The sequence below is a fragment of the Gadus macrocephalus genome, chromosome 18 (assembly GCF_031168955.1).
Source record: "Gadus macrocephalus chromosome 18, ASM3116895v1".
NCBI classification, from domain to species: Eukaryota; Metazoa; Chordata; class Actinopteri; order Gadiformes; family Gadidae; genus Gadus; species Gadus macrocephalus.
This window is the reverse complement of record NC_082399.1, coordinates 16042753-16059252: the sequence shown is the minus strand read 5'-3', so window position 1 is coordinate 16059252 and position 16500 is coordinate 16042753. Positions and strand designations below refer to the sequence as shown.

The following is a 16500-nucleotide window of genomic DNA, read 5'->3' as shown; positions in this document are numbered from 1 at the left end:
TCCTTTGAGACTGAGATGCCCCGCCAGGGCGAGACATATTATACAAACCGAGATGGTTCTCAAGCATCAGTCATTAAACACCAACACTCAGCAGCAGAAGCCACACTAAATGTTTTTCAAAGGCTAACACACACACACACACACACACACACACACACACACACACACACACACACACACACACACACACACACACACACACACACACACACACACACACACACACACACACACACACACACACACACACACACACATTGCATCTCCACAACATTAAAGGGCTACACCCAGAATTCTGTAACATGGGGATTTTCTGTCAGATTCGGGAGGTGATGTGAACCTCCTATTAACAGGAAGAGGTGAGGTGTTTGAGGTGAACCTTCACTTAACAGGAAGAGGTGAGGTGTTTGAGGTGAACCTTCACTTAACAGGAAGAGGTGAGGTGTTTGAGGTGAACCTCCTCTTAACAGGACGTGAGGTATGTTTGAGGTTAACCTCCTCTTAACAGGAGGTGAGGTGTGTTTGAGGTGAACCTCCTCTTAACAGGAGGTCACCCACACACACCAGTCCAGACTAGTGACCTCGGTCTCCCGGTTCCCCTGAGGATCGAGGAGTCTGAGATCCAGGCCCTGTTGCCGGAGGCCGGCTCGCTGCAGGATGAGCTGCCGTCTGCTCTCAGAGTCCGAGGCAGCCTCCTGTTGGTGCTCCTGAAGAGATGCCAGACAGCCGCCCCTCTGCGTACACACGCCAGCACATGCGGGGGTGCAGAAACCCCTTCTTGATGTTGGAGGTACAGGGGCAGGAGCTCAAAAGGGCTCTGATTGGGAGGTAGAGGAGGAGGAGAATGAGCAGCAGATGAGATAAGAATTGAGTCTTTAAAAAAGGGGAGAAGAAGAGAGCGAGATTTAAAAAAATTAAATAAACAGCCAAAAAACCCTCTCTGCGTTTGTATTGCACCGAGGCCCCTGTGGGTAGAGCTATGATGAAGATGTGTGCATGTGATTGACAGGCAGGATGGAGGCCCCCCCACATAGTTTTCTTCAGGCAGGGTCTGCTCAGGTACTCACAGAGTTCGTTACCATGGTCACTAACTCTTAGTGTGTATGCAACACAGTTCTGGAACAAACTTCCAGAACATCGGAGGTCTGATTCACACTTTATTCTTTTAAAATCAGGGACAATTTTTTTAACTTTTAACAAAAATGTATGTCTGCACTACATTTGTTCTCATAACATCTTAATCTTTATCTCTTGTATTTTACATTTGGCCTTTTCATTATCTTTAATGATCATCCTTTGCATGTTATTTCTTCCTTACTGAAGCAAAATGACTGGCCTTGTGTTTGTAAGATACTACATAAATAAACTTGCCTCTGCCCTTTTCTGTGTTTTAGTGACGTCACAAGTAGGAGTGTCAACCTAGATGTATGCTGGATAGATCAGCAACATTTTTCTTGTAATGGCTAATCACACTCACATAGTTGTATAATAGGGGCCCTTTAAAAAACACACCTTCCTAAACCTGCCCTCTCAACTAATTGAAATATCGCTCTGCCCTTCGCACAGAGCAGGGCACTGAAGTTGCAGATGGGAGCATGAGCAGTGACGAGTATGCACAGAATCTAAACTCTGTATTTGTTTGTTTGTGGGCTCATATGCGCTCACCTTGGTTTGGAAACATAGCGCTATTTGAGCTGATCAACCCTCATGTGGAAGATGATAGATGTCAACGGCTCACCGAAGGCCCAGTATCACAACGCGTCTACACTGTCAGAGGGGGAGTTGATCTAAAATCATGGCTGATTTATTAAAGACAAAGACAATGCCAACAATAACCTGGGCTCTTAAAACCCATCGCTTTAACAGACGTCTGTTTAAAGAGATACTCTTGTCCTTAATGGATTTACGGATGTGATCTTTCACACAAAGAGTTGGAAATCATTTCTGTTGGTGACATAACAAACTAATATTTCAAAAGACTTTATTTGCGTTACATTCAAACAAAAATAAAAAATATTTATATCAATTTCATATATTCTGTATAGAGCTTGTAGGCTAAGCAAAGTTTTAAACAAAAAAGGAAAAAAGTTTTTTGTGTGTTGCATACATCTTATATACAAAGCTTGATTTGAATACTATACAGTGGGAATTAATTATTACTTAATTATTTAATGTCAGTTAAATAGCTGCACAGGTTTCAAGAACATGTCGCTCAGTTGAGGCACAAACAATATTGAAATGTATTTTAAAATGAAGAACATTGAGTCCGAGCCCATGGCTGAAGGACGGCAATGAAGGAAAACCAGTTTGATCTGGACATGAAGCTGGTAGGACCAGCCAAGCTAAGCTTATTAACATCCCAGTTTAAGATCGTCCTTGAAAAGGCCTGGTTTAAGGTAAAGCTGCTCGTGATATAGGGAGATATCTGTAGATGTAGCCAGCATGCTAGCGCCTTATGCAGTGCTAAATGTCATGGTTAAACACTCTCTGAAGGTTTCTCAAAGCAAAACAAACTACAAACTACTAAACTCATCCCTGGCCGACGATAAGTGGGGAGGAGCAAACGTAAGTCAGCATGGTTTGCTGATCAAAAGGTTTGGTTACACTGTAGAAGTTAGCTTGAAGTCACGAAACAGTCAAAAATTCTAAAAACAAACAGCTTCCTCAGCAGGCCAGAGGTAAGTGCAGTCTTCCAATTTGCTGTAGCAAGGCCAACTTCAGAAAACCAATTAGAAACGGTGCATTCATACAGATACCACATTCAATTAACCATAGACGGCCAACCACAAACAGCCTATCCAAACACAGCCAATCAAATAATGTTAAAGCCCAGCCCAACACGCACCTCCCCAGGGAGCCACTAGATGGCGCCACAGTGAAACTCAGAATAAACTACAGCAGACAACTCCTGAATCCACAGCCAGCCCAGCTGCTCCTCGTTGCGTACAACACAACCGGCACATTAAAAACACTTCAGAACTACAAACCACTGGAACCCAACACAAGGTATTACAGCAGGTACTGGTTACGTTCCTACAGAGAAAATATATATATTATTCATAGTGTATATTGCTATACGTTTTGGCTTTTGTCACATCTGTGTACTAATAAAATGCCCCGTGGCATGCCAGAGGGGAGACTATAATGGGAGAACATTTCAGAATATAGATTACATCCAAGAAAAAGAAAAAAAACAACACAGGTTTATGTAGAGATTTAAATCGAAATCGAAGGCTTTAGGTCCTTTTCAGCAAATAAAACAAAAACGGGAGAGTCAGGAAGAGACCAACTACTTCCTGTGTGTTTTGTCTCCCCTTGCTGGTTGGGAGGCCAAACAGCAGCCTTCAAGCTGTGAGTATTCAGATCTTCTTGGAGTCTTTTGCCTCGAACAGCTTCATCCTCTCCTGGACGGTCAGTCCTTCTTTGAGGCTCTGGAGGAGAGTGAGAGCAGAGGGCAGAGGAGGAATCAACCCAAACCTGCTGCTTCATGAGGAGTTCTAAAGTGAACATGGATTGAGTTAGCTTTCAAACACAGCTCTTTTAGATTCTTATATTAATAATGTACATTTTAAAGATCTTAAACCAAATGCGTCAAAACTCTAAGAATGTACCTGAAAACAAGACGTATAGCTTAACAATACCAGTCCTTAAGAAAAGTACTGACCATTTTTTTGAGATTTTTGGTCATAAGCAAACCAAAAATAAACCAACTTCAACCTCAAAAATACTGGTTGCCTCAGTGCCCTACCGTAAGGGAGATATACATGCATCTTTAGTGCAGTCGTGGTGTATGAGGGTTATAACGAGCAATGTTGTATATGAAATGCGCTACACACCGTGGCGTTAAAATAAAGAAGTTGAACACTTATTCAGAGGAGGGTTCAACACGTCCACACACCGCCCAGACAGAGCTCCACATGTCCACACACCGCTCCCAGACAGAGCTCCACATGTCCACACACCGCTCCCAGACAGAGCTCCACACGTCCACACACCGCCCAGACAGAGCTCCACACGTCCACACACCGCTCCCAGACAGAGCTCCACACGTCCACATCCACACACACCGCCCAGACAGAGCTCCACACGTCCACACACACACCGCCCAGACAGAGCTCCACACGTCCACACACACACCGCTCCCAGACAGAGCTCCACACGTCCACACACACACCGCCCAGACAGAGCTCCACACGTCCACACACACACCGCTCCCAGACAGAGCTCCACACGTCCACACACACACCGCCCAGACAGAGCTCCACACGTCCACACACACACCGCCCAGACAGAGATCCACCCACACCGCCCAGACAGCTCCACAGGTAAACCACGTGAGGTATTAGCACTTGGGTTTTAAACATATTACCACATTTAAAAACAAAGAAAAGGGTTTTGGTTTCACATGTCCTTTAAAATGTTACACAATTGAGCATATTAGTGTACGTGTCTGAACATCCTGTATATTTTTACTACACTTTTCCCTTTTTACTCTTAATGTTTTTACACAACTTACACATAACATTTCCTCTCTCTCAATAATCAATAATATATTCTCAAGAACCACCCAAAAACTAAAAAGTAAAAAGGATAAAACCAAATAAATAACATGCATTTCTGTGTGTCACTTCAAACAGCAGCACATAAACGCAGCTCACTAAACATCAGTGCTCCAGGTTTTAACAGTAGCCATAGGGTGGTTTTGATGTAATTATGATTTATCACACAATAATAGTTATTTCACCGCTATAAAATCTATCCAAAACCGCTGGTAAATATCTGCCAAATTGTTTTTAATTTTATAATTTAAAAAAAAATCTAAACGCATCCTGATTACTATCCTGATGGTGTCGGGAAACTAATTAAAATAAGGCAGCCTAGACTGGGACTACTGCTTATTCTAATGGTCACAACCTTATATAACACATACTTAAAGGGAATTTTGGCATCATTGATCTATCATCGTACAGCGAGCAAATTATCGTACAATACAATAATTATGGTACGTATGGCAACGCTGGGACCACTGGTTTAGAGACATTCTGCACAGCTTTTGAAGAGCTGGAAATGAGAGAGGGCATGCAGGGGGAGCTGGGGGGCAGCATGCTCACGCTTCTCACTACTAATTCATGCTAGCTCATGCTACGTCATGTTAGTTCATGCTACATCGTGCTCATTTATACTAGTTAATGCTACATCATGATAGTTCATGCAAGTTCAATGCTACTTCATGCTACTTCATGCTAGCTAACGCTACACCTTGCTATACCTACAGCATCTCTTAGCAGGGCGGGGGAGGGGGGTCAGCTATCCCAAGAGACCTGTTCAGTGATAGACTGGCAGACAGCACACATAGCAGGTCATGAGAACGGGAAAATTCAGACAGAATGTGCTCACCATCACATGGATAGGGTGCACTATCGCATAGATCCTCCGTGAAAAACTATAGCAACAAGCCCCACCCAACGATGTCTGAGCCCCACTCCAGTGGGCTTTTATCGACATTTACAATGACTGCAAGTTGGACATAAAGTGAATAAGGTTAAGAAACCTCGATCAGATTTAACTTTGAGACATCGTGCCCCGAGGCAAACACTCATCAAATGATGAGGTTAGCGTTGGTTGCCAAGCAACCACTATCATGTCAACCATGGGCGACATGATCCTCTGAAATATCATCTCCCCCTCATCCAAGTAGCTGAGATATTTCAACGAAATGGTACTTCAATTAGTGCTATAAAGAAAAAAAAGTTTACATATTGATCTATATAATGTACTGATATTTTGTCCCAATAAAAATGTAAACATAAAAAATTGAAACAGAGAAAATGATTGTGTGTTTTCTCGAGTTGTTTGGGGTTAATATAAATAGGTTTATATATGTTCTGATATTGTTTGTATTCATCCACTCCTACCTTGGAGCGCACGCCCCTCAGCTGTTTTGTGAGCGGCGTTCGTTCCTTCTTCAGGAAGTCTGGAGTGCTCTTTGACTTCATGATGTCTACGAGAACAAACCAAGCCATCATTAAACCTGCGTGCTGTATACTAATTAACAGAACCCTCATTACTGCAAAATATTGTGAGTATAAATCATGTGAAAGTCGTGAAAATCAACCGTGAAACCAATTTAAGTAAATGTGATTCATATAAAATCAAGTTAAAGTAGAGTAATGAACAGAAATGCAAAAAGAATGTACACATAATGTTGAGTAAGAAATGGAAATCCCTTTCACTGTGAAGATTGGAACCTATACACATTTTCACTCAACCCAGTACCAGTTAATGGCGGACCAGGGTTCTTATTTAATAAGTAGTTAGCATTAGCATTGAGCTCTCACCGTATCCAGGGGCAACCGTCCCGTCCACCTTCCTCTCGCCCAGCGCTTCCGTGGCAACCAGGAGCTTCTCCTTCAGTTTGCCGATGTCACAGTCTGCCTTGGCCTTGACGATGCTCAGCTCTGTGTAGATGTCTTTGTACTTATCACTGGAATACTTCTTATCCTGAGAGAGAGAGAGAGAGAGAGAGAGAGAGAGAGAGAGAGAGAGAGAGAGAGAGAGAGAGAGAGAGAGAGAGAGAGAGAGAGAGAGAGAGAGAGAGAGAGAGAGAGAGAGAGAGAGAGAGAGAGAGAGAGAGAGAGAGAGAGAGAGAGAGAGATTAGACTGCAGTAGATAACAAGATGATTTAGCCACAACAAAATAAATGGATAAAAGGAGAACTCCAATATCTTATTGAGTCGTGGGTGAGTCAAAATATTCAAGGTCTGGGTCCCTGAAGGGTCAGGGGTCAGGGTTAGAGTCAGGGTCTCTTACTCTGAGAGCGGACTGCAGCTCATCCTTGAGGGAGTGGATCTCCTGCTTCAGGTACTGGATCTCAGACTCCTTGATCCTTAGGAGAACCTGGAGAAAGAACCTGGTCAGCATTCTCAGAGGGACTGAGCAGTGGGCCTCCAGCGCACACACACACACACACACACACACATGGCTAAGGGAGCTTTGGACTGTACCTCCAGCTCGTACAGGTCCTTCCCGTGGGTCAGAGGTGAAAGGTCGGTCTGTCCGCTGAAGCAGGAGCGGATCTTCATGATCTCATCTGTCAGCCGGTTGTTCAGCTCCTGCAGAACACACGGCATCAAACACGCGCACTGCGGAAAGCTAGGGGTGTGTGTGTGTGAGACTGTGAACCTGTGTGCGTGAGTGAGAGAGTGGGAGCGAGAGTGAAAGAGAGAGTGAGAGTGTGTGTGTGTGTGTGTGACAGTACGTTTCCATCTAAAAGGTGAAGCGAATCTTTAGAAAGTTTGCAAAAAAGAAATTCAAATTAGGTACGTTTAGGTACGTTTCCATCAAGTGGTCGGAGCGGAAAACTACACACATTCTCGGGCTTGTCATATCCTTTTGATAACATGCTCTCTCTTAGGTCCTGATATATAGTGGAATTGCATTGCTGTTTTCCATCTGAAATAGCTGTAATGTTTTTTTCCTCAATGAGAGCAAGGAAAAGTTTTACCTCTTCAGTGGTCGACACGTATCTATTATTCACATTGGCCATCTGTTCCATGGACGTATTTAAAGGATACATTGTACATATTTATAATTCGAAATTCGTCGCAGCCTTTATACCACGGATACTAGGGTCTATAGCATATAACCGCGTTGTCAGATTACAGTTTAATTCATTTTTCACAATTGACTAGCTCTCGTTTTGAAGACTATTTACCGCACCATTCGTTTCAATGGGAATCGGGACAGTCTATGCATTCAACATAAAGTGCACATATTTATAATTTGAAATTCGTCCCAGCCTTAATACGACAGATATTATAGGGTCCATAGCATATAACCGCGTTTTCCGATTACTGTTTGATGCATTTTCCACAATTTACCAGCTCTCGTTTTGAAGGCTGAACAGACAATTTGACTGGAATTACTTAGGTGTCCATATATCAGGGATTAATGGGCACGGTATAATTAAAGGATATACAAACATAGACATCCTATATCATATATATGATATAGGATGTGTATGTATACAAACGCTTAAAAATGAACACACAGGAAAGACGTTGTCAGTCCTGTGTGTTCAATGTTCGCTACGTCACAGCTGTTTCGAAAAGTGTTTCCACCTCCCATTTTGTGCATTTACTCTCTTTCGCATAAATCAAAAGGCACCTCAAGCGAGCGGAAAAACTTTTTTGCGAATTAGAGGATTTTTATGCAAATGTTGGTGTTTCCATCACCGTTTACTGATTAGATACTTCAAAATTTGCATAAAAGCAGAGGGATGGAAAGGCAGCTTTTGTGTGTGTGTGTGTGTGACCTGGTTGTGTGAGTTGAGCTCCTGGTTCTCCCGCTGACACTGGCGCAGGGCGTTCCTCTCGGCCTCCAGAGCCTGGGCCAGGTGGGCGTTCTCCAGACACTTCTGGCTGTACTGCTCCGACAGCACCTCCAGCTCCCTGTGGACGGACTGCAGCTCCGCCCTGCGCACACACACACACACACACACACACACACACACACACACACACACACACACACACACACACACACACACACACACACACACACACACACACACACACACACACACACACACACACACACACACACACACACACGTTGCATCTTTAAAGTCCTTAAAGGCCTTTTTGAGAATTCTTGGTGATCCTCTGTCTGAGTCAGATTCAGGAGGTGAGGTGAACCTCCTCTTAACAGGAGGTGAGGTGGTCCTCCTCTTAACAGGAGGTGAGGTGAACCTCCTCATAACAGAAGGAGGAGAAGTGGTCCTCCTCCTAACAGGGCAACGTGAGGTGTTTGAGGTTTGGTGTTTGGGCTGAGCCTCCTTGTATTAAGGAGCTGTTGTAGGAGAACCTACTCGTATTGAGAGTGCAGCTGGTCGATGTCTGAGTTGAGGCCACTCAGAGCCGGCCGCTGGGTCTTCTCCAGGTCCTCCTTGTGGGCGTTCTTCATGGCTTCAATAGCTGAAGGCACAAAACAGAAACCAGTTCTTATTATATGATAACTGTATAATAACTCGTTTTAATGGTTTAGAACTAGTCTAACACCTTATAATGACAACAGTTAATTAATCAAGTATAGCAAATTATACTTTATTAACCAGTCATATAGGTTTATTATCCAGGAAATCATAGCATTTCGTTCACTAATCATAACGTTTATAACTCATTTTAATAGCGTATCTTCCATTAAATTGACTGTGCTTCAAAAGCAAGGTTTCGTAACCATTGGCAACACAGCCTTTTTATGATTATTCATAATTCCATGTCAAGAAAATTTTATTGGTTTAACTTTTTTATTAAAAAATATGTTATCTCTACCTTTCTTATTGATGCTAGGTCTTCGATATACATTGTAGATCTTTCTTATTGATGCTAGGTCTTTGTTATACATTCTAGATCTTTCCTATTGATGCTAGATGTGAGGTTGTTTTGGGTTCACTGAGTTTTGGGTTCAACGTTACGTCACGTTGCGTAAAGTGGTATCAGCTGGTTGTATTGGCAAAGTTTTAGTTAGTACATGAGCACAGCATCAGGCCAGAGTCTGAGTACTGGTCATCCCTACCCGCAGGGCATTTTTTAAATATAGCCCTGGTCACCATGGAGTCCCAATTATGTTGATGTTTTTTTTTAATCAATAACGCTCACATTGATGTCGATTTTTTTTTATTGTTCATAAATGTTAAAAGAAACGTATTCTTATCATTACATAAGTTTGTATCAAACAAGTAGCCCTTGGTATTACTTAGCACCCTTGAAGTAGCACCCGGGTTCAAAGAGGTTGGGGACCCCTGCTGTAGACCTCTCTAACTGATGCTAGCTGTTCACTAGACTGCTTCTAGATGTTGGTTTGGTCTCCTCACCAAAGATGGTGGCAGCCGTCTCCTCTGCCAGCAGCCTCTCCCTTTCCTCCAGGAGCTTGGACACCTCCCTCTGGTGCTGCCTCTGGAGGTCCTCCACCACCTTCTGGTGGGTCTCCTCCATGGCGGCAAACCCTCTCTCACACGTAGCCTGGTGGTGTTCAGAAACACCTCCGTCAGCACCGTACAGCCACTCTGGCTCAGCCCCAAGCACTACGAGCTAATGCACGACCGCTACAAGCTATAGCGTTCCTATGTCTTTGTTTAACAGTAACACAAAGTAATATCAAGAAATGGGAAATAGTGTTAGTACTATAAAGTATTTTCAAGTTATGAAACACAATGTTAAATTTATATTTAATAACATAAAAGGTAATGTAATGTAAAAGTATTGTGTAATACTTTTAAGTACTGTCAAAAGTGATTTACAAGTACTATAAAATACAGTAACATTTTGTACAGCTATTTAAAGTAATGTAATTAGCAATCTAGCAAAAGTGCAAACACTCATAGTGACTGGGGTATGAGCTACCGTACGAGACGTGACTTCAGAGCATGCAGTGTCCAGCACTAACTTAGCTATAAGCTGATCATGTTAATGTCGGAAGCCATGCAACCCTGTGGTGATCAGGAGCCAAGAAGTTTAGCAAGAAGACAAGCTAGCACAGCCAATTAAAGGTCCCGCATTTTAACATTGGTTTAGATGTGATTAGATGCGGTTGGAAATTGTACTAATGTAGACTGTTACTTGATGTGATGATTACTGCTGATGATTGCTACAAAAGTGGAGACTTTCTAAAGAGGAGTCAAACCTAGACTGGGGATTTATTCAGAAGTGAAACATGCAGCTGGCCAATCAGAAAATGCCTCAGTGATGACAGCTCTAAGTACTATTCTGAAGGGTGTTTGCCAATATTAATTGCAGCTTTCAATCCATATTCATCAATGAAGATAAAGGTTGTGATGAAGTCTAAAATAGAACACTATGATGAATGATGAAGGCACTACACTATGCCCTCACTTTTGTCAACATGAACTACAAACTAGTAAAGTAAAAGAGCAGAAACCTTAAGACTCTCTAAGTCTCTCTGGTATTTCTCCTTCAAGCTGCTAACGTCTCCCGCCAGGTGTTTGCTGTCCAGCTCCTCCCTCATGCAGTTAATCTGTGTCTCCAGCTCCAGGATCCTGTCCTTCAGAACCACCATGGGGTCCACCTCCGCCCTGGTCCCAACATCTCCTGCATACCCCTGCTCCTCTTCCTCCATCGGCGAGCTCATGGCACAGGCCTCATCGCCTAGCGGCGGGCTGTCAGGGTTCTTCTTCTTCTCTTGGATGCATCGGATGGTTTCCATGTAATGGGATTGCAACTTCCGTATCTCCTCCTCCTGAACGTGCTGAAGCTCCCGAAGCTTCTCTTGGAACTGTTCCTCGAGGTTCCTTACATGTTTCTCCTGCCTCTCCGCCAGGGTCTCCATGTCCCCCAGCAGAACCTCTACTTTATGCTGGCTGTCGGTGGCTGCCTCCATCAGGGCCAGCTCTGTGGTGGCACGGCTCTGCTCCGCCTGGCTCAGCTCCTGCTTGTGCCTCCGACTCATCTCCTCCTGCTCCCTCTCAAAGTTTTGCCCCAGGTCCAGGAGCTGTCTCTGCTGCTGAGAGAGTTGGTTCAGCCTCTCGCTGAGCTCCTTCCTCAGCTCCTGGTTCTCCTCTTGGAGCGAGCTCACCATTTGGCCGAAGCCCAGACGCTCCTCGCTCAGAGACGACTCGTAACTCTGGTGAATGGCACTGACGCTGCGGGCGTGGTCCTGGACTAGAGTGTCCATGTCCCGACCTGTCTGACGACACCGGTTCAGGTCCTGTTGGTGGACGGCTCGGAGTCTGCAAGCAACGTAGGCCACCTGGGCCTGAATCAACGCCTCCCGCATGCAGAGCGATCCGCTGACCAGGCCGCGAGAGGCTTGGTGACCTGGAAGGGTCCGGATCAAGCTGGCTAGTCCTTCAAAGCTGCCACTTTTCTCGATTTCCTCTGAACATCTATGAAGAAGCGCTGCCTGTTTCAGGAGCTCAGCAGCAAGGGCGGATTGTGCGTGGGGCAGGGACGCCAGTGAGTTGACAGTAGAAGACGAAAGATTTTGAGGCAAGTGTCTGTTGAGAAATTCCTCGGCCATGTCCTTTGCTTCCTCCATTTCAATCTGCTCCATGTAGGGAGCGAGCTCTGGAGGACTGATGTCAGCTAACCGCTTCTTTTGACCGAAAAGGCTTTTCCTGATATCTTCAACGATGTGTTTCAGGTCAGGGCTTGGTAGAGCTTCAAAGATCTCTTGTAGAGCCATGTCTCGTTTCTGTAGGTTATTATGGGCTGATATAAGTTCCTGTTGAATTGATCTGAATTTGTCCTCATAGAGGAGTTTAAGATTTTGAATGGAATATGTGAGTTCTGCTTTGACAACGGTGGTAATGATTTCTGTGGTGTCAACGTCAACATCAGCTGAGCCAACATCCCCTTCTGGTTTTTTAGCAAGGTCTGAATCTTTTGTTTGCTGTATTTTACACTGGGTCTTCACCTTCTCTAGATCTTTCCAGAAAGCACTCTCCAGTACTAACTTCCTGGACAGAACATCAGCGTACACTATTGCCAAGCAATCTCCATCAGCAGACTTGACCATCTCCAATTCTTTATGCATTTCATCGAAACCCTGCAGAAGGTCGGAGTTTGAATTCTGCATCAACAAAGCCATCTTGTTCAAAACAAGAGCCTCATAAGACAACGTCTTTGCAAAGAGGGACATTTCCTCCCCAAGCTCCTTGCTATCAACAGTATCTAATGGGTGATTTGGATACTGAGGCATGTGGCCTTCCAGGGTTTTCTCGCCTTGCCTGATGTACAGTGTTGCATTGAGCAGCTCCTTCTCGACCTCTGATAACAACAAGAGCTGGCACTCGGTGGGCTCATGGGAGCCCAAGAGGAGGCTGCGTACCTTCTCTTGGCTGGTCTCAATACACACCAGGGCCTTGGCATACTGGTCTGTAGCTGCAGCAATAACACATCCTCCTCCAACAGAGGACACTCCTCCTCCAACAGAGGACACCTGGTCAGCTGGTTGCTCGGATGCATGCAAGTCTTCCGATTGGACCAGGATATGGCCGTCAAGCTTCTGTGTGAGGTTTCTCAACTTCTCCTCGGTGGACACAAGTTTAGTTTCTAGGGCATGTATGACGGAGATGAACTTCTCTGGGTCACTGCTATACTGAGGAGGTGTGGGTGATGAGCTGGTCGTTTCTTCGCCCATACCCTGGATAATACCTTCACTGCTGTCCACCTGGGAGCCGTCCAGGCTCATGTACTTTTGGCATTGAATGTTGGAGAAGCGAATTCTCTGTCTCTTTCCAAGAGGCTGCTTTCCAACCGTGAAGTTATTGGTGTTGTAAGCCGACTCTGCCAGATCCTCTTCGTGCTCTTGCTCTAATCTGTGGCGTTCAATGTGTAAGTCTGCATAGCCAAGCTGTAGGGTTTTGAGATGCTGCTCTAGCTCTGCAATGCGGTCCTCTGCTATCACCAGCTTGGCCTGCAGGTCTCTCTCTGCCCCGCAGGGCTCGCCCTGCACCCTTAGGGTGTCACTTATCTGAGACATCAGCTCGTCCTTGGCCAAAAGTTTCTGTTCCGTCTCTTCCAAGCTGTTTCCAAGGACAGCCATCTTCACGAGGGCTTCTTTGAGGTCTTCGTCCTTGCACGCCACCAGCCTGTCGTACATGGCCTTCGTCTGGCGGATCTCCTCCTCTTTCTCCCGGAGGAACTGGCTCATGCTCTGGAACTCCTGTGAAGCTCGTTTGTAGGATTGCTCCAGGCTGTGATAGTCGGCCTCCTCAGTGTCCAAGCGGCTGCGCAGCTTGTTCACCTCGCGGTCTGCTTCTGCTATCTGGTTGAGGAGTTCCTGACAGCGGCAGGTAAGATGACCTTTCTCCTCCTCCAGCCTACGGACGCTCTCCCTCAAGGTGTCCACTAGGCTGGTCTTCTGGCTCAGCTCCTCCTTTAGCTTCAGCACCTCCTCCCTCTCCTCCTTTCCACAGGAGGAGCGCCTTCCTCTTAGCAGGGTCTCAACCTGCAACTCTGCCTCCCACAGTTTACTCTCCATCTCCTTTTGGGAGATTTCGGCCTCCAATAACAGCCCGGTTAGGTGCTGCTTCTCCCTCTCGTAGGCCTCTTGTATGCCCTGTTGGTCCTGCCTTAGGCGCTCCTCCTTCAGGGCCTGGGCCTCCTCTGTAGCACTCAACCTGCCGCTCACCTCCTTCAGCCTCTCCTGGAGCCTCTGGACCTCCCTCTGGTGGTCTCTCTGAAGGGCCTGCTGCCTCTCCAGGTGCCTGAGGACCTGGTTCCTCTCCAAGAGGCTGGCCTCGACCTCGCGGAGCCTGTCCTCGTTTTCCCGGAGCTGAGCTCGCAGGGTGTCTTCACTGCGGCCAAATTCCTCCTCATGGTCCCTTGAGCGCTCCTGCTCCAACTTCAGCTCATTGCGCATGCGGACCACGGCCTGCTCGCTGGCCAGGATCTCTGCCATTGCCGAGGCTAATTTGGCCTGCAGGGCCTGGATCTGGACTTCTTGGCGTCCTACAGAGCCCTGGTTCTCGGTGAGGCTCCTCCTCAATGTGGGGAGCTGCTGTGGAACGACTTCCAGCGGGGGCTCCGGGTCACCGTGCGTGTGCATGCCGAGCTTGTGCGGACTTTGCCGTTGCAATCGGTGTGGCGAGGAGCAGGGGGTGGAGGAACTCTTGAAAAGATTGACGACAACAAGTTGGGTTAGTGACATCACTCCCCCTCGCCATTGCGTATGGAGGAGCACATCTCCGAGGATGACATAGGAATATTGGGAATTCTCCTTGAACTTCAAGTAAATCTGGAAATGGTTCCGTTAATGTTATGAAGAAGCTTCATCCTAAGCTTTCCACTGTGCTTTTTCAGGAGTGATGGAAGATGGTGAACAAAACAAATAAAAAGTGACCGACTACATGACAAGAGTGGAAAAGGGTGACGAAACTACCAGTAACTCATCTATACTACTACAATATAATCCTCCAAGGGCCCCTAAGCCTCAAATCCAGTGAGGAAACCAAATACCCTTAATGTGCACAACAGTTTCTGAGATTTTAAATATAGACAACGCAAATTGTTTCTACTTCGTGCCCATCTTCTTGGTATCGAGATAACTGCTATAGTCTCCTGAATGCTGGTTTCCATACTTTCCTGTGAGCCTGACAGAGGTGTTGTGGAGATAAGTGTTTTGGAGGGAGTGAGGTATTTAGGGAGTAAGGTGTTTGGGTGAGAGCAAGATGTTTCTGAGTGAGGATTTTGTGGAGTGATGTGGTTAGGAGGGATTTCGGTGTTTATGGAGGGTGGTTTTTGGTTGGAATTTATGTGTTTGGCCTGAGGTGTTACAGAAGGGAGGACGTGTCTAGGGAGTGAGTTGTTTGGGAGGGAGATGTTTGGGGAGGGAGAGTTGTGGATGGGGAGGCAGTGATGTGATTCCTGAGGGAGAGAGGTGTTTGGGGAGGGAGGTTTTTGGGAGGGAGTGAGCTGTGTTGGAGGGAGTGAGGTGTTTGGATGGGAGTGAGGTGTTTTACAGGGAGTGGGATGTTTTAGAGAAAGTGAGGTGTTTTAGAGGGAGTGGGTTGTTTGGGGGTTAAATGGTGAGGTGGTTAGGAGGGATGTAGGTGTTTAGGGAGTGAGATTTTTGGGGTTTGAGGTGCTATAGAGAGATGTCGACGGGGAGAGAGAGGTGTTTGGGGAAGTGAAGTTTGAGGAGTGAGACGTTTGGGGAGGGAGATGTCTGGGGAGTGAGATGTTTGGGGCGGGAGATGGTATGGATGGAAGGAGGTGTTTGGGTTGGCTTGTTTGGGCTAAGAGGTGCTTGGGGCCAAGGTGTTAATTATGACTGTGCCGAAATCCTTTGACACCCTAAAAGTCTGTGTACGGGTCTACAACACCTAACATGACGTGCAAACATCAATAATGAAAGAAAGGTGTCAGAACCCATGCGACTCGCGCAAGAAACAACAGCATGCAAAACCACATGAGTGACAGAAGAGAAGAGGATGAGTAGAGGTGACGAGGGAGAAGAAGCACAGCGCAAGGCTTGTCGATCAAGTCTCTTACCTGGACAGTGTCTGTCCCAAACCATCAAACCCCAAGGAGATGTGAGCCCCCATACAGCAGTTAGTGAAACCTCATGCCCAACCAACCACATCCATGCAGTCCCAGAGTCACACGTCTAAGCCCACATACATATTAGTAGAGTTATATCTTATCACACACACACAAATTTGACATTGAAATGAAACTGTTTATTATATCCAATAATCATTGTACGTATAGATATGCATGTGACGTGTTTCCACCTGTATTGCCAACATGGATGATGCAATACCTCTATCCGTATGAATCAGATGTCAATCAATTCCTTTACTTCCTATAGGGCTTGTACATCAAAATGTGTGACGGAATTCTTGGTTGGAGATACTCATTTTGAGGGAACGCTAGAGTTGTAGTCATGGAAAATCCTAAATCAACGTAAATAAAGTGTATCCTAGGCTAATCAATGTCACAATGTCACCCCATAATGACTTAATCATTTCCCAATGAA

The 16500-nt window shown here is 45.6% G+C and overlaps 1 protein-coding gene across 5 annotated transcripts in view; it reads right to left on the bottom strand.

Annotated features, from left to right (window-relative positions):
- Positions 1–1964: 1964 nt before the first annotated feature.
- Positions 1965–16500, bottom strand: part of si:ch73-103b11.2 (early endosome antigen 1) — a 52435-nt gene continuing 37899 nt past the window's right edge. For 4 of the 5 annotated variants that reach the window (XM_060036670.1, XM_060036673.1, XM_060036671.1 and 1 more), the window contains 9 exons: positions 10939–14631; positions 9875–10022; positions 8870–8975; positions 8315–8474; positions 7005–7112; positions 6811–6897; positions 6339–6501; positions 5916–6001; positions 1965–3431 (listed from right to left, as the gene is read on the bottom strand). In XM_060036670.1, the coding sequence (XP_059892653.1) occupies positions 3360–3431; positions 5916–6001; positions 6339–6501; positions 6811–6897; positions 7005–7112; positions 8315–8474; positions 8870–8975; positions 9875–10022; positions 10939–14631 (4623 nt within the window). In that variant the 3' untranslated portion in view covers positions 1965–3359. Of the gene's footprint in view, positions 3432–5273; positions 5337–5915; positions 6002–6338; positions 6502–6810; positions 6898–7004; positions 7113–8314; positions 8475–8869; positions 8976–9874; positions 10023–10938; positions 14632–16500 lie in introns of all 5 variants that reach the window. The other variant, XM_060036672.1, reaches the window with a different exon arrangement.